We start from the raw sequence: 21,066 nt of genomic DNA, 5'->3' as shown, positions 1-21,066 counted from the left end.
CCTATATTTGTTTAAACATTTAGATTTTGTACTATGCGTTTGGCCTTTGTTTGGTGTAGTTAGTATGTAAAATGTATATTAAGTTTTTGTTACATCACGCACAAATCCACAAGTATTTCTCTATAAGCCTTTATGGCAGGGGTTGGGGCGGCATATAACCTCAGTAAGCCTTTCATCTGGGCGGCCGAGAGGAGCGTACGACCAAATCGCATAATTTGACCGGCTACGTGTTGCGGGCTCGCAGCGACCCATTATCTCGTGAACTGTGTCTACAGACTTGAGTGCGAGCTGAGTATGTACTTAGTGAAGAGCTTAGCTTGACTCACGTTTCGACGAAAATCACTCATTATTTACGAATGTGTAACGGTGTACTTGGTTTACATAAAGAGACACGTGCGACATACGACATAGTAAGTGATATAAATTCTCAGTCGCGCCTAAACAAACCGTGGAGGCGTCGCTAATTCATCTCCCGCCTCCGTGTTCGTAACAAAGCTGCGCTCGCTCTCTGAACACCTGCATTTAATTAAGAATGCAAACGCTTCATAATGAATCACAACTTTACCCTTTTAAAATAATTCACAATTTAAACGTAAATCTGAGTTCTGCCGATGGTTGCATAGCTACGGTAGCACAGTGCGATGATGCAAATTGAAAAAGTACCTCCAAGTTGAAAATGAACAGAATTAATTACACACTAGCAGCTCGCTCGTTGTAGACGGAACTGTTTAAAATTCGAATACATAATGCATAAGTTAACTATACAGGCGACAGGCGCGCAGCCGTAGTATTTGGCAATCATCAAAGTAGTTTAATTACTTACGGGAGGCATTGACGGCTGTCCGACCTAGCTCTGATGGAAGTGTCTTTTGATTGGCTCTCAAATTTTGTGTGCTCCCGCATTAATGATGTTTGGCAAGTTGTAGTATATTGTTTATATTAGTACAGACCTACATCAAAACATCGAAACACTGGAACAGTTCCTAACAATGGCAGTGTCTCTACATACGTCACTGCGATTCGGTTCAATACATTGTTAGATGCTGACCGGAGCCTCTACTGAGGGGAGCTATTATGCTGTGTACGGCCCCAACCTACATACTCGTAGCACATATTGCCAATAGGGAGCGGGTGCCTCTTAACGTCTCGCACCGACTTCGTCACTCGTCTTTATACGATTTCAATACCGGTCGAGGGTAAGTCAACGAGAAAGAGAATTAAAAATACCCTGGAGCCATATTAATTTACTTGGAAATAACAGAAACTGGGATAAAATCAATACGTACGCTTTGAGGCTTTATCGTGAGACTCGCGTTATATTACTTACAAAGTAGCTGATGTGAAAATAAGTGTCGTTATATGTTTAATGGCGGCTTACCTACCGCTGATTACAAGATAGCAAGTTTTAATTGTGTAATAATATTATTTCAGCAGGTAAACGATTATGTTCATTTCATTTCATTGATGAGTGGGTAATAAATAATGTTACTGCTACTAGCCGTTTTATACGGTCCCATTAAGATACATGATCAATTGGCCAGGTAATATTGGCTTTGATTATATTCGATAGTGATGTAAGTATAATATCGTTACTAGCCATTTGCGAATTATTTGATAACATACTTTAATTTTTGTTAAAAAATCTTCTATTTTTACCAATATCCTAACGCCAAATGACGCCATTTTCGCTTCATCCACATTCATCAATCTCTTTATGCATGCTCGTCGATTGAGAGTGCTTTTAATTTTAGCCTCTCAGTTTTACGTTCTATTCTTTCGTTATTCTGGTTTTCAAAATGAGATACCTATCTTAATTTAAACTCATCACGAATGTTTGTCTTCAATACTTGCTGCTGAAATCAATTGAGTTGGCAATATGATAAGTGTCAACAGTATGATATGTCTGGCGAAGTACTAGTTAAGTTTGATAAGGGTTGAAATATGAATCACGAGTACAGAGGTACCTACTCACTGAATACTTAATATAGATTGGAATACATGTTAGGAGAGATTTACCTAATGTTAAACGTCATTTGGGTACATGTTTGCCCTGTCAATGCTCGTCCGTCCTCCGACAAGATGGAGGTCACCGGACGACCCCTAGCGATCCAATCTTAATTTAGTTTGGCGACGCAGGTGAAATAATGACTTGTTTATTATTGTTATTTAATATAGGACTCTATTGAAACTGATAATAGGCGATGTCTTCAAATAAGTAATTGATTCACCTAACGGAAAAAAATCGAAGTTTAAAATGCTAAATATATCCATAAAACATTCACGGAGCGAGCGCCCCGTTCATTTCGTTTTGTTTCCATTCGATGCCGAGAAACGGAGCGAGATTGGTTTTAAAAGTTCAAGCTTTCAGTAAACATTTTTACTAAACGTACTTCATTGCAATATACCTTTATTAGGACGTTCCTAATTGCAGTGTAGTATTCAAACAAGAAGCTGGTTTTGTACACAAACGTATCATACGTACCTCTATGTAATACATACCTAGGTTAGTTAATGAAAGCAAATACTAGGAATACGTTTGCCAACTTAACCTCGTTTGCTAACGGGGTAGGTATTCAGAATGTTATTTATTTTGGGCAAAAAATGTGGACTAGCAGTTCAGTAAAAGACTCGCTTTAATATGCGCGCTTTGATAAGGTACACCTTTATGCAGCTGCCAGTGTGCTAATAGAGTCGTCAGGGAGGGCGCTATTATGGAGTGCGGCTCCATTCAGTGGACCTCTCGATCTCCCCGCCTCATACCACCCAACCCTGGGCAGCAATTGCAGGATGTTTGGAGAAAATAAAAATTCCTACTTTTACACTCTGAATCTCCCGTGAAAGTTTTCTGCATGTGTTTGCTGAGCTATTATAGAACAAAGTTTTTAATGAGTTGCCTGAATGTTTGGCAGTAGTAAATTTAATCAGTTATTTTTTATTAAAATACTTGTTACAATGTGGAATGAGATCTATGCGCTAAAACTGACTAGTTGTGTAATGTTTTTCTAGTATAGATATCAAGTAAAATTCTTCGATGCGAATTGTTAAAAATGTACGTCAAGACAAGTGTGTATTTTCACATTTCTTAATTATCATTTCAATAGTTTTTCCTGTATCTATTTTCTGATTAAGGAAAGCTTTTTATATAAATAAACTTTGCGCATCTTGACACAAATATTGATAATATTTATTTTGTTGTCAACATATGTGTATCGTTAGCGTGAAACTCAATAATATTGTTATGATCAGAAAGAAAGACGTTTCCGCTCGACGGAGCGTTAATTCATCTCACAGGAAGCGCTAGTGAGCCGCAACTGGCACCGCTCGCACCTGTCTCTCGATAGAACCGAGATATAACACACACCTTCACACACAACCAGAAACAATGAATGCACGAACACAAAAATACATTTATCTATTTTCCATTCGAATAGTCAACAAACTATTCAAAAAGTTGCTACATATTTCCAGCAGAATATATTGAATACTTTATCATGCTGCTTGCATTTTCAAAACTGTAGAATTTCTGTCGAAGATGAAGCACAAATTACGGACCGGATAACTGAGCTCCAGTTCGAATAGTTTAGTTATAAGACTTCGAACTTTAATATCGAAATAGACGAGCTGTGTTGGGGATTTTTTAAATCGCAAATCGAATTTCTGCGCACCGCGTCGAACATCTAAATCTGGATTCCTATGTGAGGTATGAATGCAAGCTACCTACGAGTAGTTGGTATTTTGGTACTATTCACAGCACTACGTTTTACTTCTCGGATCAGGACGTAATATATTGGAACATAGGTTTTACCGGTGTATATTGAAAGTCGGGATATTTCACAGTGAAAACTACACTCCTTTAAAGTTTTTGAACTGTTGTTTCTGACTGTCTGTTCAAATTATTTAAAGGTAGTCAAGAATTCGAAAACCTACTTCTTTAACTTACACTAACAATAATAAATATTAATAGGATGTTAAATAATAAATAGTATTAAATGTAACCTTCAAGACAATATGTTCAACACTTAATTTCATTTCTAATGTGACTTTAACTATTGTTTATTCAGAGAACCGTTTATTTGACCGTCGTGTATTAATAGTTATACGAAACAAAGGCTCGTAATGGAATTCCGTTTGATAAAATATAAGGAAAAGGACAGACCACTTTTATACCGAGAACACACGTAGTTCCCGGGGGATAATATCTTATTCCGCGGACGTAGCCGCGAGTAAAAGGGAGTTTACAATACAACCACAATATTTCCCCTTTTTGCTTGTTCGCGATTGGTGTTTCATACAAGATCTTTTCCTATTCTTCTTATTTTTAGGATTTTATTAGACCTTCAGAAGATAAAATATTGTTTTTACTGCGTTTGGTTTGCTTTCGTTAAGTATAGACCCTAAAACTGAAATAACTAAGTTTGGATAACAATGGTTGACCTACTTTTATTCATACGAAAGAAAAGGAACGCAAGTATTAACTATGCAGTTTTCGTATTTCAGCCCTAGTTAGTTAAAAGCTAAAAAAGTTTAGATAGAAATAGTTATAAAGGAATTTCAGTTAGTCGGACACATTAAAATTAATATGAGAGTAGCGAAGGACTACATAGAAAATTTTAATTAAGGCGAGGCAGTAATAAAATCAAAACAAAGATTCCTTTTTAACACGGATGGCGAGTTCTGTGACAATAAACACGAAAAAAATGTAATGTATGTACGGTTCACGTGACTCGTGACTTTATTATTTGTTAATTGTCTTTACTTTTACATTATTAATCTAATAATTTCGACTAGAAATAATATTTCAGTGTAAGAATAGAATTCGAATGTAGGTAGTTTGTTTACTTAATTAGTAGATAATTAGGTGCACCATTTCCGCTTGGAAACGTCACACCTTTTATCCCTAAAAGGATAGGCAGAGATACATTACGGCACATAATTCCACTATACAAATGTACACCCAATTTTTACCATTTATGTTAAAAGTCCCATGTAATATGGAGTGAGTCTATTGTTATAATTATTATACTGGGCACAATTCCACACTCCGTGCTACTATTGAAAAATATTCCGAAAAAAGTCCAATAATGCTTTGCTCAACCCGAGAATCGAACCCGAGGTACCTAGCCCGGTAATCGCACTTGCACTCCACCAACGAGGGAGTATTTTGTTGCTGTTTATATTTGAAAAGGGAGAAAAAATTTCAAAACAGAAGACTTATAATTTCATTGAAGAGCTTTTTAAGACGGAAAAACAATAAACCCAAAGTAATTCCCTTCTCAATAAGGAAATACTAATTAATAAGTTATATGGATTCTATATCCACGAGTAAATAAAAGACGAAAGATTCAGCCCGAAAATTAATACAGCAATTCCCGGTTTTATTGACATTCCCAACTCAATAAAACATGAAACTTGTGTCTCAACTCAAATATTGGCTAGGCAATAACATAAAGATACATAAGAAGTAAAAATATTGAGCTGAAAGGCTTTTAGTTCATTAGTTACCTCTCGAGTTGCGAAACTCTTTGGATTTGATATCAGAGGTAATTTAAAATCAATGGGTTCAGTATTGGAGAAAGATTTCTCATCTGCGCAGATAATAGGACGAAACTTGAGCCTCCGGTCGTTGGGCCAGGTAGATTAAAGGCACAATAGAAAATGGCTTCGCCGGAATACTATTAATCAATCCGTGCCTTATCGGTCACGATGGGTAACGAGTAATTACTTCCCGTGAGAGTGGTGAGAGAGATTAAGAGTTAATATAAAGATAGAAGAAGAGTAAACCCACAAATATTAATAAAACATGTCATACAAAGTGTAAAATCAACACTCTGGCCAAATATGAGGGAAACATACTCAGGAAAACTCGTCATTAGTCAGTAGGTTGATAGTTTATGTAGGTTGACGACCTGGGAATATGATACATGCTGATATAAAGTTCCACTCACCTTTTTCATGAAGGACATAACATTTGTGGGCAACATGATGTCGGTTTTCCTTTTTACTTAGCACTTCACTTCACTCACATCATCACGCTACACTGAACATCACAGTACACTTCTTACTCAATCGGGGATCAGCACGCTGCCACCGAAACACGACATTTTCCGACTATCTCACCGCACGAGATGATTATACACACAACACTGGCTTCAGAGAATGTATACCTGGAAAGAAAAAAATATATGTTAGATCAAAGTGAAAATAAATGCAGACACTTAAATGTTGAGTGGTACTGGGTATGGGTACTTATTGTTGTGGAGTTGGGTCTCGTTCGATAACGACCGCACCGCCGGGGAAGCCGAGAGAGAATGAAGCTATACTCGCGGCCACACAGGCATTCAACAGGTTAGCACTTTGTTCGCGGGGTCTTATCGTCTTTCTTTTCAGATTGATGCTTGAGTACATAAGTACTTGTCTATATTAATACAATGACATGCTCACAAATATAGACTGGGTACAAAATCGATTCGTCTGAGCTCTCGCTATTTATGGAACCTTTTAGAGTAAACAATACCAACATAAAGAAGTTACCCAAATACATTATGTCGGCAGCAGTCACCTAACCACCAACCACGTACCTAATTTCAATTTTAATTGGAATCGGTTTCACTTGACGTTTTCTCTATTTCTCAATTGTCAAATGGAACCGATTTCGTTTACTGATGGAATTACTCGTACAAGTACCTGCGTCTACAGATTTCGAATACGAACTGAAATTACTTGTGGGTACCTGTAGTAACTTTCTACTGACACATTTCAATTTGTTAGTGACATACCTATCTGTCTAATCTGAAATGAAAATCAGTTTACTTCAGTGATTCACAATAAATCATTTTGATGAGATTTTGTTACCATTATGATTGAAAACGCAACGTATTGTGTTTTGGAATATATGACTATAATTTTATCTGAAGCGAAATAAGTATTTTGCTTATAGACATTAAAAACTTACTAATTCTACGTAGGCTTATCCTTCTCAGTATTAAACTAGTAACTTAAACTCCTGGAAAATGAAAACAACAAATAACATTGTAAATGTCACCCTAAAAATAAACATGGGCCTCTACGTCTAACATTTCTAGCAAGGAACGGAAACTATAGAACTGTCATAAAGTAAACAGATATCGTCTTGTATCTTAGTAAACTTAAGTTGTTTCAAAGTATCGGATTCAAAACTAACATTAACATAAACAACAAATAACTTGGAATAGGTTATTACGTATGAATAACAGCCAGTGTAACTTGGGGCTAGGGGTTAGCTTAACGCCGCTAACAAATTGCACGCTTCTGTGAGTGCCTATCACCGGTAAAGTGTGTCACCCGAATCGAATCGACTTGCACGGTCGGAGGGAGAATGCTAGTTAAATCGATACTCGTTACTTTCTGTCCCCTGCAAGGTACACAGCTCCGCAGTATCTCGTTTAGCTGTCTACTATCAAGATGAATGTAGGCAAACCAGAAGTGGTATTGCCAAAATAGTGATTTATTTAGAGATTTACAGGTCTGTTGGGCTAAACCGATTCTTATCTCCCGCATTCAAATGAGTCGTTCGGCTTTGTTGAAAATTTATTTTCGCTAAGAAATGGGATACTGTCTGAATGGAGTGGAGTTACAAACTCGAGGTTTACTACCTACTGTTGACTGAGAATAAATATACGTACAATTTTTCCTTCATTTAAAACACGTGTATACCACATCTTACACTGAGTTCATTATTAAGTCATAAATTTTTATTAGATAAACTTTAAATAGTATATCTAGTAGGTCCATTGAGACAATATTGACAAAGTTGCAGAGTGGAAAAGTTTAATCTACTACGTATCTTTCCATTTTACAAACAATACAAACTACTTAATTACCTTATCGGCAGCTGTGCTAAACTTTGGAAAGGAATAACGATCGCGAATAAAATTTTATATTGAATATTCACCTTAGACGCTGTAGATAGCTGATTTTAACTTGTTACAGCGAACAAAGCCGGTCGGAGGAAAATTACGTAAATATTTTGCTGGGACATTGAGTGCGATATTAAATCGCGCGGGTAAGTCGATTACAGGCGGCTATCTAGCTCGGCCCGCTGCGCCGGATTACCGTAGATAATTGGAGCCGGCTCAGTTAGAGCCGGCCGGAGAGACTTACTTTGTCTTTTATGTTACCTACCTACCTACTTTGAACCAACTAATGGCTTTACTACTGTTTAATAATGTACAACAATCGGTGAGAGCACTTCAAAAACGTCTTGTGACTTTGAGTCATTACGGATCTACCTTGAGTACTCCTGTACCAGCCCAAAGTCAACTAAGTACTTTAGTACATGACTACTTACCTACTATATGTATTTAGGTACAAGAGAAATAAGTGTACTTTCTTATAAGAATTCACAGCATAACCATTAATATTGGTGAATACCAAGTGGTTATAGTTTAGTGTGTTATAATTTACATAATGATATTATGTATAATTAGTATGTTAATATTGCATACATTTCGTCTACTTAGGTTTACGATTACCATCATTCGATTACAACTATTAAGGTACATATACCTAAGCTAAGATATATATAGCAAGTAGATAGTCAGATAGGTAGGTACCTTACCTACTTATAAATTGACGCATTTGGCAAATGCACATAAATTCTACATAATTATGTAGGTATATTTAGTAGGTATTTTATGTAGGCACCTTTGTATGCTTTAACTAACTTCTGCCAGCGGTTTCGTCTGCGTTCCCGTGGGATAAAATGTGACCTGTGTTGGTTATTCCTGACTATAATCTATCCCTATTCCAAATTTCATCTCGATCCCTTCAGTCGTCTTGACGTGAAGTAGTAACAAACATACAAAATTTCGCATTTATAATAATAGGTATATATAGGATAAGTAAGATAGTAAGATCTCAATTAATGGACTATTCTGTCCTAAGTTCGATTAGTGTGAGATGGACAAGAAGTAGGTATAAGTGCCTTATTTAAAGTTGATAGCAATGGCAAGGTTTACAGCAAACATAGTAACTTTGATGTCAAGTTCCAGCTAGGAGTACGGTTTCCTCATCATCATCAACCTTTTTTATACCTACTTAAAAATAAAAGGTCAGCGTCTGGACGATGGAGCACGCCCACAGCCCCACTGCAGTACTTGTATCTACATAAAAGTAATTAATAATTCTAAAATGTCATCACGTCATCAATTCGTTTCCGTCCACTGCTGGACACAGGCTTTCTTAATAGCACTGCCAACTGCCAACCACTGTGCTGTAGCGCAAGGACCTAACACACTAACTGAAGGCACTATTTGCCACTATTTAGGTACCTACTTACTTAATTATTTTTTCAATACACTATGTTACTTCGTCCATCTTGGGAATTGAGTCAGAGAATGCTTGTTCAGAAATCACTATCGCAGATGCTACCTAATAATTTCGGGCCGTAAAAGTAATCCACAACGCAGGTCTTCCCCAATGTGGGTTGGATTTTAACCTAATGTTATCTTTCATGTCCGCTACCGTTTTTGGGCAAAGTAATAAGTCACAAAAAGTATCTACGTCTCCCTAAATTCAAGTCTAGATCTAAATCTCTAAAAGCGGGACTTGTTATCGCTGGCCTCCAATTACTCTATATCTTGGTCAGATAAAATGTATTGATGTAGATAGTTCAAATTACTTCAAATACTACTTACTTTGAAAATAAATTACCTACCTATCTCTTTGCAAAGGACAATGGGTAATGTTGGACCCACCACTCAAACGGAATAAGATAGGTACCCCTTGGATAGGTATTCTTATGCAGAGTAAAATTTAATATTACGACTAAAATCAAAATTAAATTGGTTTCGGAGTTTCCCACAGAATATTAGTTATAGTGCCTGTAGGTAATGTTATTAAGAAAATGTTCCCGAACTAAGCAAATAATTTTGTCGTAGCTCACTTAATTATAAGATAAATATTCCAAAAGTAATTTTATTACATCCCTACTAGGAGTACTAGGATGACAGTTGAATATTAAATGGCCACCCATCCAAAAACTAACCTCGGCAAGCATAGCTTAACCTTAAAGGTTGATTCATGAGTGATGTTATTGTGCAATGAGCTAAGCTAAATAAAACCATTTAATAATACTTGACGAAGGCAGGGATTCAATATAGGTACCTAACAACCATTGTTCATCACTTATGTATGAGTAGTCCCAGTAGAGTCTAAGCATAATTTCTAACTCTCTAATAACTTAGAAAACCGGGACTGAAACTCAGGGTCTAGACCACTTGTTCGAGCCAACTAAAATGAAAATATTATTTTATTTACATAATAACAATTTGTGGATCACCCAGAGTTGATTCGTGGGGGATTCGACCCCGCTACACGTTGCACAGCAGCCGGTTGCCCAGCCACCACCGCACCAACCGTGCAGTAAGTGTCCAAAGAACTAAATTTATGTTGGCTTTTATTTTAAAAACATGATCATAGATGTACCATTTAGGAGAGTCAGTAGGGAAGTGAAAAACACAAGTGTTGCGACATATTTTATTATAATTACCACTTTCATCAAACTTTTAAGGGATTGAAACAAACCATAAGAAAACTTATTATACATCTATTTGAGAATTAACTAGATTGATGGAACGCGCTGCATGTACCATTAACATTAAGATCATTTAATTACAAATAAAATTTAGTATACATTTCCAAATTTCCACCCATTGTGGATAAAGAAAACAATAAGTTTATTAACATAGATATCACAATATAATAACTTAGTGCCTGAACTGAGACAAAACATTCTTAAACTAAAGTGAGCTCAAAATTTGGATGGTCATTACATAATATTCACATATTCCTTATAGAAAGGTTCAGCCGGTACTCGGGTGTCATTTACAAGTACCTTCCAGTGTGCGAGTGAATTAATATCTGAAATTATTTCAAGCTAGTATGTTTAGATAGTCATTGAAAGATAAGTAAGAAAATATATACAATAACAGTAATAAAAGAACAGAGCAATGTTTATAATATTGAAGAACCTTACAAATAATGTTTGGATGTAAAACTCAATCTATGCTAATCCAAATGAAGTAACTATGTCAATATGTTCGAGTACATATTACTTAATAATTTGGGCTTACATAATCACACTAACATTAACATAAATGCTACCAGCTTCACTAAGTAACAAATAAAATAAAATACATAAATAAATTCTGCCAAGTGACCAAAATATATCCAGAATCACATATGTATATGTACAGCACATTTCTGCTCTCGAGAAAATCATAGTTGTACCAACAAAATGAAATTAGGTACTATTTCGAAGTGTAAGCCATTTCATTACCAATCATAAGCTACAAAATGCCTGTGTTTAGATAAGCAGTTTATAAATTACAGTTAATGGATTTTTTTTACAAACACGATGTGATGTTATAGTTATTGCTTTGTTATGGCACAAGTTATATAATACACATATATTTGGAATATTTTCTACCTTTACAATGATTGGATTATGTATGGACTATAGTGAAGCTAATATAGCAGATTACAATATTTATAGTACACTTAAATAATTTGGATAATAACTAATGTTACAAGCTCATAATCATTGAACCATCACCAACATTTGGTCTTCATGAGCATTACTAACATTGACTTCAAGCTAGTTGAGTAAATGCTCACAGGATTATATTTACTTGTTTAATATGGTTCAAAGTTACTTTCTAACAACTAAGTTAGGGAAACATAAACAATAATGTGTATAAGAAACAATAGAATAGAATATTAGTGAAATCCTGTCAGAGTATAGAGTACATAAGTGAAGTAATATTTGTTAGGTAAATAGATAAAAGAATAGGACACAAGAGATAAGGACACATTAGATACTCTATGCAGTTAAACTAATGATTACTTCCAAAGGAATATGTAAAGTAACATGTGTACACACAAAGTACAATTTTACCAATTGATAATGATACTAATTTTGTTAGTAGTAACTGTATTTTGTTCTACCATTAGAGGCAGTTTGTGCAATATTAGGTATATGTTGCAATTATTGCATAACTGCAAGAATTTACATGGAGAAGAATATGTAAATGATCCATACTCATACTATGGTTGAAGTCAATGTGTGTTATGATATTAATCAAATAATATCTGTGACAGTATTTCACCATTGTCTTTTGTATTCCCTAGTAGTTACATTCCAACAGTCAGATACAACAAGTTACACCTTCTATAAAAATACACACAGCTTATTTGTTCATTCTTAGGAAATTTTCACCATTCCGCATCACCATTTGCTTTTTGAAAGACATAGTCCTTCCCACCTAAGTTCATGATACCATCTTTAAGGTAGAACTTCCACTTATTGCGGCTCCGAGTAATTTTGTCGTATTGGCAAACCACCACATTGTCAGTGTCAAACATGTCACCAGGCTCTTCATCAGACACATCATCTCCAGAGTTGAGGGGTTCCTCCTCAGCACCTCCACTCTCATCCCGCTCCTCTTCCTCTTCCTCAGCACGCTCCTCAGCAGATTCCTCATCTTCATCATCATCACCTGCACCATCTTCTGATCCATCTCCACCATTTGAGCCTTCATCATCAGAAGAGTCAAGAGCACCATCTAAGGAGAAGGGTGCAGCTCCACTACGTCCGCCTCCACCACCATCAAATTCATTTTGCTGGCCGGCGAGCGCAGAGTTGATGTGTTGCTGCAATAATGTTGCAGCTAATGGCTGAGGTAGGCTTATAGTTGCATTTATGATGGGGCCAGTCAGCACCTGATGTAATTTATTGCCATTTAAAGCCGATGCAGGAATCTGTATAGTAAATGAACGAGGTTGCGAGCCGGGCACACCAGGCTGGGCTGGCAGGGTGAGTTGCACAGGCACTTTGTTATTGGGATCCATCACGTGATGCGGGTGTGCGCCTGCAATGTTGGAAGCCGGAGCACCATGTTCTACACCTGAGTTTTGGCTGGAACCTTGCTGTACCAAATGTGTATCAGTTCTCTTAGGTAATACATTGTTACCATTGGCTTTTTGGAAGTTTTGTAGCGCTGGAGGCGGCGGTATGGGTGGTTCAGGCTGTGGTGGGTCCATGGCCCCACTGGCTTGAAGCTTTGTTTTCCATAATTGCTTTAGTTCCTGCAGCACTTGTTCGTCGACACCATCGTCCAGAAAAAAATCCCTCACTCCTGCTATCACGTCGTCCACCACTGTATTATAAAGTTTCATAACTGATACCTGACTCATCGTCATTGTGTTGACGGCTTACGTCTAAACTTTACAAATAACGAAACTGAACTATACAGATCTACAAAGTATTAGGTTTACTTAAAAAACTTCACGATGTTGATGTACGGTGACGAGTGCGTATCCACTTTCGTGTTCACATCTCAATTCAATAACTCAATGTCAAGTATTACTCCGAGTTCGACACAGTCATTAAACGGACGATAGATGTAAAATATGTTACCAGAACCGAAGATCTACAGAATAACTCACAAAGCGACACAAGTAACAAGTTCATGTCCACTCCATATTATCTGAACAAATTCCACGAAAATATTCAACATAAATTTTGACAATTAATCACTAAAACATAACCTACAAACAAAAAGCAGATTTTGCTTGCCAGATAACGAAAAATTGTCTATGGTATTGGTCGAAGGAGGTTTACTTTACGCATGCGCGGCAATGGAGTGGTGCCGACGCCCCTTTCCACATGCCAAACATTGTTGAGTTTGCGCTATAAGCAACTAGTATTAAATTGATTTTGCTTCAAGTAAATTATATTATGTAGTAGGTATAATTTATTGAAGAAAAAGTATTTTTGACCATATTTTATTTACAAGGTTTTAACTTGAGAAAATTGTGGTCTCCGAGTATAGACAATATGCTAATGATAATCGACTAAATTGAAACTATAGATACGAAATGACAGAATCGAAAGTCGAGGCCTGCGCGGGAAAAACAAAATGATTAGGTACATGTACATAATCAACAATTTATTAGTAAGTGGTTGTATTTTCTATAGAAACTTGGTGTAATTACACGATTGTGTTCATAATTGCAATTAATGTTTCTTTTATTTAGATACGTTAGATACCCTAAAAATATAATTTTATTTATGGGATTTAAGGAAGAAAAAAACAATAAAAAATATTTTAATTAAGAGAAGTACACACACTTACCGAATGACTTTTTGTTTTGTTATGTGAAATGGCATTTTTTCTTTGTTTCTTAGTTTGCAGTCGCGATTGTGAATAGATATGCTTTCTAAATGCTTTGAGTTGTAATGTTAATCTGTGGATAAAAATTTACCAGAGAGAATACAGAACAACTTCGTTGTGAAGTAATGCCCGCAAATGCGATTCCTGGGTCTGGGGTTCCGCCTTCCTATTATTATATACCATTTGGTCCGAGGTTGTACCTATCCATAGTATCGTAGATATACACTACATGACAAAAGGCTTACAGGAGTAAAGTTTTAAACAACGTAGTTTTGGACAGAATGTAAATAAGTCGCATATATCAAATCATATAATTTTGAAATTGGCAAGCGTGGCAACCAATAGGTTTTTTTTGAGGGGGGTAAGTTATCCAATGCCTTCTCTAGCTTTGGGTGAGGCGAGAGAAAATGTCAGACTAAACTCAAAGTCTCTTACCTATTGACTAAAAACCACCCCGTTCCTATTCCTCCTTTTTTTCTTCGTGTAAGAAGAGGCACTTAAAAGCTATTGAAGTGATGTGATGTCGTGAATTCCTGACTGACCTGAATGTCTGTTTAACAAGCCATATTTTGGGCAGAAGAATCTTACTTAACCGCAATTTTTAGTCATTTCGTCATATATGTGGGGATTATGGCAAACTTCTTTTTGCAGGGAGGGCGGAATACCATTGTTCACATTTTATTCCGTTTAGTAATGATGTTGGATTACTTCAGGAGTTTTATTGGATTAGTCTCCTCCAGTTCGAAAACTCATTTAGGTGCTTACCTTAACCTTGTTTAATTAATACGTTTAACCGTCGTTAAAATATAATTGTAATTGGTAACCTACTTAGCAACTAAATATAACAGCTGAATAGAAACATAAGTGAGGTAGGTATTGCTATGTTTAGGTAGGCTGTTAGCAAATAGATTCACTGAAATCTGTCGGGCTGGCACTGTTATGCTTAAGCTACATAATCGTATGTGGATTTGGTTTGATTACAACATGGCTACGGTATTTATTACAGATTAGAGGAATAATTAATCTGTTGTAGGCGCTTAGTTATTTATGTATGTGCGTATTGTGTGTGAATGTAGTATGTTCTATTAATTATATTCGGTAATTGGTCCATGACGGTTTATTGTAGGTAGGTATGTCTAGGAACTGTTGGTTGTTCTCATGTAGAGACATCTCTAGCACCTTCAAATTGTACATTATCAAGCACTTAAGTATTACTGGAGCTGAACTTGTTAGCGTAAACTTTCGGATCCAAGAAGAAAACTGGCTTCTTCTGCTCCTTAGTGCAATTAGATTGAAAGTGGTGAAGGACAGGAGTGAGTCGTGAGACTCCTACATGCTCCTACGTTATATGAAATCTGACATGGGGATGCATAGGTAATTGTGTTTATTCACAATCAATGTTTGTGTAGCGTCGGGATAATGAGGAAGTGAACGGCAAATGCTGGTGGTACGGTCGGGGGTCGGTCGGAGCGCGACAGCAGATCAGGTTTGTTCGCCGGCCGGCTATTTCCGCGCGATCGATACGCTCCAGAATGTCATTACCCGCTCACCTGAGCCGAGTTGAGCCTCTGACGATCCAACTCGTTACCGTGACTGCCGAATTTCTAAAATGTCATTACCGTCCTGATATCTTACGTGGAACATTTTAATTCTATGTAAAATGTACGGAGATTGAAAATAAACAGGCAGATTATTTTTATTTATTTTTTTGGTATGAAGAGTTGTTGTAAATAACACGAAGGGATTTTTGGTGATTAAAAATGTAGCTTTAACCTACATAAATTCAACGAGTGAGTAAATCCACACAGGTAATTAAAAATAAGTAATTGTACCTTTTCACTTACCTGTTGTAAAACATAATAATATTTTGTTGTATCTACGCAGACTACGTGTATTTAAGTAAGTACCTAGGGACTTATTTAGATATTCAGCTGCTGGTAATATATTGATTGACGTATAAAGTTATTAATTTCAATGAAAACATGTGTACTGACATCACGCTACACTCACATTTGGAATGGGGCGAGGAAATATTATAAACGAGCTTGAAATGGCAAAACGCTTCCATCTCACAATTTCAAAATATCATTTGCGTTCGACGCTACAATCTAATTTTAAATATTTACTCAATTTTGATATTTGATTCCGATTTATGTGAAAGCGTAATGTGTAAATACAAAAGATATTTTGCGTACCTAAATGGAATATTACAAAAATAACTTGGACACAAAGCAAGTGAGGCGAATGAACATTGGAAGTTGATAATCGTATTCCATATCAACGAGCAGTAGGAACTTTTCTCTTTCTTCAAATCTGTACAGGTAGAAGATATCCGCTTTGTCGACCTTATTTCGCGATAGTAATGTACTTCCAACATTTGCACCTATTATATAGAATGGTGGAATATTTACTGATATAGAATTGAATACCATATGAGTGAGATTATTAGAAGGTGGCCACTAATGGAGACAAAATTATGAATTTCTCCATCTTTGGCCACACGGCTCTCTCATTCTTATTCGGATACATAGGTATTATTTACCATATTCACCTGGTACTAGTGACATGTTGAATTGTATATAAATTTTATGTTCTTCATAGTTTATTCTTACTTTTAAGGCTCGTAACTTGGTTTCGTAATTCTTAGTTAGGTATCTTACTCAGTAAAACAAAGTCTACGAAACATTAATTTTATTACAATTGCAGACAAAATTATATGTCGGTACAAACCATAACATATGTTAGGCGTAGATAAACCTCGAGACTTAGGGAGGCTTTACAAAGAGAACACGAGCTCAGCTCACGGCCACACTTTGAATCGGGCAACCGTCGCAGACAATGTCGACTCTTCCAAGCAAAGTAGATAAATCGTTTCACAATTTACGGTTGAGAGGGAACGCTTTATCAACAAACCGTTCAGAAACATATTATACAGCTTTCCCCGTTGAATATATGAAAACAATTGCCTAATATGCATAATGTGACGTGATCGTGATACATAAACTTATATTTACTGTTTTAACAATTTTTGCACAATCGATCATATTTCTTGACGGTGTGTCCTTTGTGGGATATTATTATATTACGGGCGGAGTGGTGGATTCCTTATTCTTTTCATAAATCTTTTCCTCGTGACGACGGTAACACGTAATAGAGGAACTTTGCGCAGCTTTAGAAATCCTGTGCTAGTAAATTTGTTGCTTCCTAGAGCTCTACGTTATATAAAAACCAACGTACATAGGTACTCAGTTCACATACTTGGGTACTTTCGGCGTATTTGAGAAGACGGAGAAGATTTATTTAGTCCTTGCTGATTATGTTGGTCCTATATATTTAGTTTACCAAAAAAGCCTAAAAGCTACGTGTGGTTAATTTGTTGTAATTCAATTGGGTCCATTCATATATCACCATCTGTAATGACCGTAGTAAGTACCGTTAATATTTTGGCACGCTGCCCGCTTGCGTGCGTACATTGGTGAGTAACATTGTTGTAACTTGTAATTTATGCTTAGCGTAACAGGTGGGGTATAACCTACCTCTGTAGTCAAGAAATTACGTGTGCCAAGAATGTATAATGAGTGGTTACTTTTGCCATTAGTAGCGGCCCCTTTATTAGTACAGTAATATTGTTATTAGTTTTAAACTGTTCGGTCGTTAAATAACAATAAAATTCTTTCTCATTACTAACGGGAATCAGGCACTCATACAGTGGAATATGAACTAGGAGATTGCCAATACGTTCTAGGAGTTTGCCAATATGCTACGTAAAAATCCGTGTAAAAATTCAGTATTGAAATTAAATTCAGTTCTTTTTGTCGAGTTGTAAAATGTTTAAACTCGTAACCAAATAGCTAATTTATCGCACAGATAGCAACCCGTATAACTTGCGGATAGAGATAGCAATCTCCGGACGTTGTGTATTCGAAATTCCTTTCAAGCATTCGTTATATTGAAAATGTTATCGACATATTCTCGTTATATAGTCTCCCTACTTTTTACTGGCTTTTAGCGATCGTATGTAGGCATCCGCATGTCGATATCGAGTGCATCGTTAAAGCATTCCCCATATTGTTTAATCCAGTTTCCCCAGCACGACTGATGGACTCCACATTGAATAGTGTGTAATTTAAAAATTCCTGCTTTCACGAGAACTCTATGAATCCTCGTAGTATTTCAATTGGATTTTACATTCGAAATGGTAATTAACAAATCTTTAGTTCTTCCAAATGAATAACATTTCACAGGAATAGGTTTGAATGCCCAAGTACCTAGTCACTTTGCTCAATTTTGTATTGGTTTTCAAACAAGAACATAACTGAAAAGTTGGGTTTCAAAAGTTACTCGGTCCGCTGTAGTTGCTAGGGAGGTTGGTGTTTATATACCAAAGGTCAGAGGTACATCATCGATTTTAGTGCCTAACTAATGTTTTCTTAGAAGAGTCAAAAACTGTTATTTACCAAATATTCTAATACACGTCCGTCTGAACAGAAAATGTGCACTAGCGTGATTGAAAAATGTGTGTACTTGCCAAACTATTATTTCTTTTGTAGTATTTAGGTACTTACACTTTTACTTGCTTGAATTATTTTTCATTATTGTGTTTATAAAGTCAAAGTTATATTTAGGTAATAAAACAAATTATATCACACTAATATTATAAAAAATGTGAAAGTTTCTTCGGATCACTACAACACACACACAACACGGAACACTACAGAATAGATTTTGATGAAATTTCCTGACTTGGGTGATAAGATAGGGAGACTTTTTATATCCACAGGAACGCAGGTGAAGCCGTTGTCAAAAACTAATCTGCTTTATGAAGTAAATGAATATTTTATTAAATTTAAAATGGTTTTGTATAACGGTGGCTTTTGCGTCACATAAAACTGATACCTGTTACTTCGCTTTTCGTGGCATATTCAAAATGTGACACGATTTACAATATTTCTTTCCCCCACGAAGCGACGCGAGCATCATTCATCTTTATACGTCACTCTAACCTATTTATTAAAAGAAAAGTTCAAGTAGCTTATCCAACACATTCACCCACCCTGTATTTTTATATGTAGTTCTATTATATGCCCATATATTTCAACCCTACGATATTTCTTAAGGTAAACATAAAACTATTATAAATTAGCATTTACGGGTTTTTCTGAGGGGGAAAGTCATCCAATGGCTTCTCCCGCCTTGGGTGAGGCGAGAGTATCAGACTCTTACTGACTAAAAACTACCGCCTACTCCTGCTTTTCGAGCCGGAGCCCCGATAAGTCCGCTAGAAAGTCCGCAGTTCCGAGAAATAGGAAATAACACTAGAAAATTATCAACTAGTAGGTAACAAAGTAGGGTGGGTCAAAAGGTTGTCTAAGTAATGACAGGTTGTTAGCCTATTACTTGGTAGCTGGTTCGTCCCCCATTATTAATTCAAGAACGGAATCGATAAAATAATGAACACGGAAATAGCAAAGCCATTAAGCATTCCTCGTTATGCAGCACAGTGGAAATGAAACGCTTATATAATTAATTAAAGTTTCGTCGGGTGTTCACGTAACGAGAATTGTTCAAATTCAGGTGCATTTTAACGTAGCTCGTTTAATTCAGTGGGTTTTAACTTGTGTTGGTAGTGAATGAACATGAACACGTAGAATAAGTGCAGGTAATGAATACTGTACGGACAATGTTCGCGGAACATCGTATACAACAAGCAATAAAGATGAAGTTAAGAGGTCCCCAGCATCCCGGTCATGTCGATAACAATGCTTTTCATAAATATTCTATTAAGTAATATTACTACCATCTATATGAGTAAATTGTGTGTATTCTCAGAATAAATTGAAAAAATAAAAGTAAAAGAAAATTTTATACGTAAAACGCAGGCAAAGCTAAAGAAAAGCTATCGCTTCCACCTTTTCTTGCACGCGATTACCTTCCCTATTATCATGTTATTATAGAACATGGATCTTCATTACAACTTTCCGCCGAAGGTAAATTGCACGAGTTATAATTTACTAACCAGCATTATGAGTATCCGTATTTCTTTGCTTTGAATTCGTTGACAATGATTTACAGAGAATTTATGTTAATACATGAGTACCCTTGATGCTAAATTATTTGTTTAAATGTCAAAGGCATTCGCTTGAACATTTTCATCATTGACTTATCGGCGAATGACCCGTGATAACCATTCAACAATGACTGAAAAAGCCATTTAAATTGGACTCGTTTACGAATCAGTTCCTCTTCGAAGATAAATTCACTTTCCATTTTTTGCTGTTAAATATTTATACAAATGTAATAAATGCTCTATCCGATATTCAATGAAATCGTTTTCGCTTCGTTGCGATTCATACTTTATAAAATAACAGTATCGTTCCTTCGCTGGCAACATCATAATGCGTCGGCTGAGTACAAGCAAAGCTGACAGTTATCGTGAGCCTCCCGATCGCGGAATACAATTTGTATGCTCATGGGTAGAATTTGCTTCGTTTACTGTACTGTACGTATTCAAATAATATGGGAACACATCGCTACTTTATGTTTATTGCTCACCGCTTCAGATTCACAATTCATTTCTTGGTAAGATTTCGTTCTAAGAAAAAATAAATAAAACATTGAGTGGTTTTTGATCATCACAATTTTAAAATAATCACGCCGCCTATAATAATAATGATACAATATTCTCTTAATTAAAATGTACATAGTTTAGCGCCTAAACCGCTTTACTCATCCTACATTGTAACTGTAAACAATTCCACAACTACAAACACGAAATGTCAAATAAGTTGTTCGAGCAGTTTAGCTATGAACTGAAGTTGAACGATGCTACCGGTCCATTTGGCAACTTTCCGAA

General features: G+C 36.2%; 2 protein-coding genes across 9 annotated transcripts in view; both read right to left on the bottom strand.

Annotated features, from left to right (window-relative positions):
• Window positions 1-21,066, bottom strand: part of LOC118272352 (regulating synaptic membrane exocytosis protein 2) — a 97,950-nt gene that overhangs the window by 23,520 nt on the left and 53,364 nt on the right. For 7 of the 8 annotated variants that reach the window (XM_035588785.2, XM_035588783.2, XM_035588780.2 and 4 more), the window contains exon 3: window positions 5,946-6,164. In XM_035588785.2, the coding sequence (XP_035444678.1) occupies window positions 5,946-5,981 (36 nt within the window). In that variant the 5' untranslated portion in view covers window positions 5,982-6,164. Of the gene's footprint in view, window positions 1-5,945; window positions 6,165-6,246; window positions 6,300-21,066 lie in introns of those variants that run through there. The other variant, XM_035588782.2, reaches the window with a different exon arrangement.
• LOC118273839 (transcription initiation factor IIA subunit 1) lies at window positions 10,502-13,631 on the bottom strand. Its single transcript, XM_035590997.2, has one exon. The coding sequence runs from the start codon at window positions 13,237-13,239 to the stop codon at window positions 12,253-12,255; it is 987 nt and encodes a 328-aa protein (XP_035446890.1). The 5' UTR covers window positions 13,240-13,631; the 3' UTR covers window positions 10,502-12,252.

This window comes from Spodoptera frugiperda, chromosome 4 (genome assembly GCF_023101765.2).
Source record: "Spodoptera frugiperda isolate SF20-4 chromosome 4, AGI-APGP_CSIRO_Sfru_2.0, whole genome shotgun sequence".
NCBI classification, from domain to species: domain Eukaryota; kingdom Metazoa; phylum Arthropoda; class Insecta; order Lepidoptera; family Noctuidae; genus Spodoptera; species Spodoptera frugiperda.
This window is presented reverse-complemented; position numbering and strand designations above follow the sequence as displayed.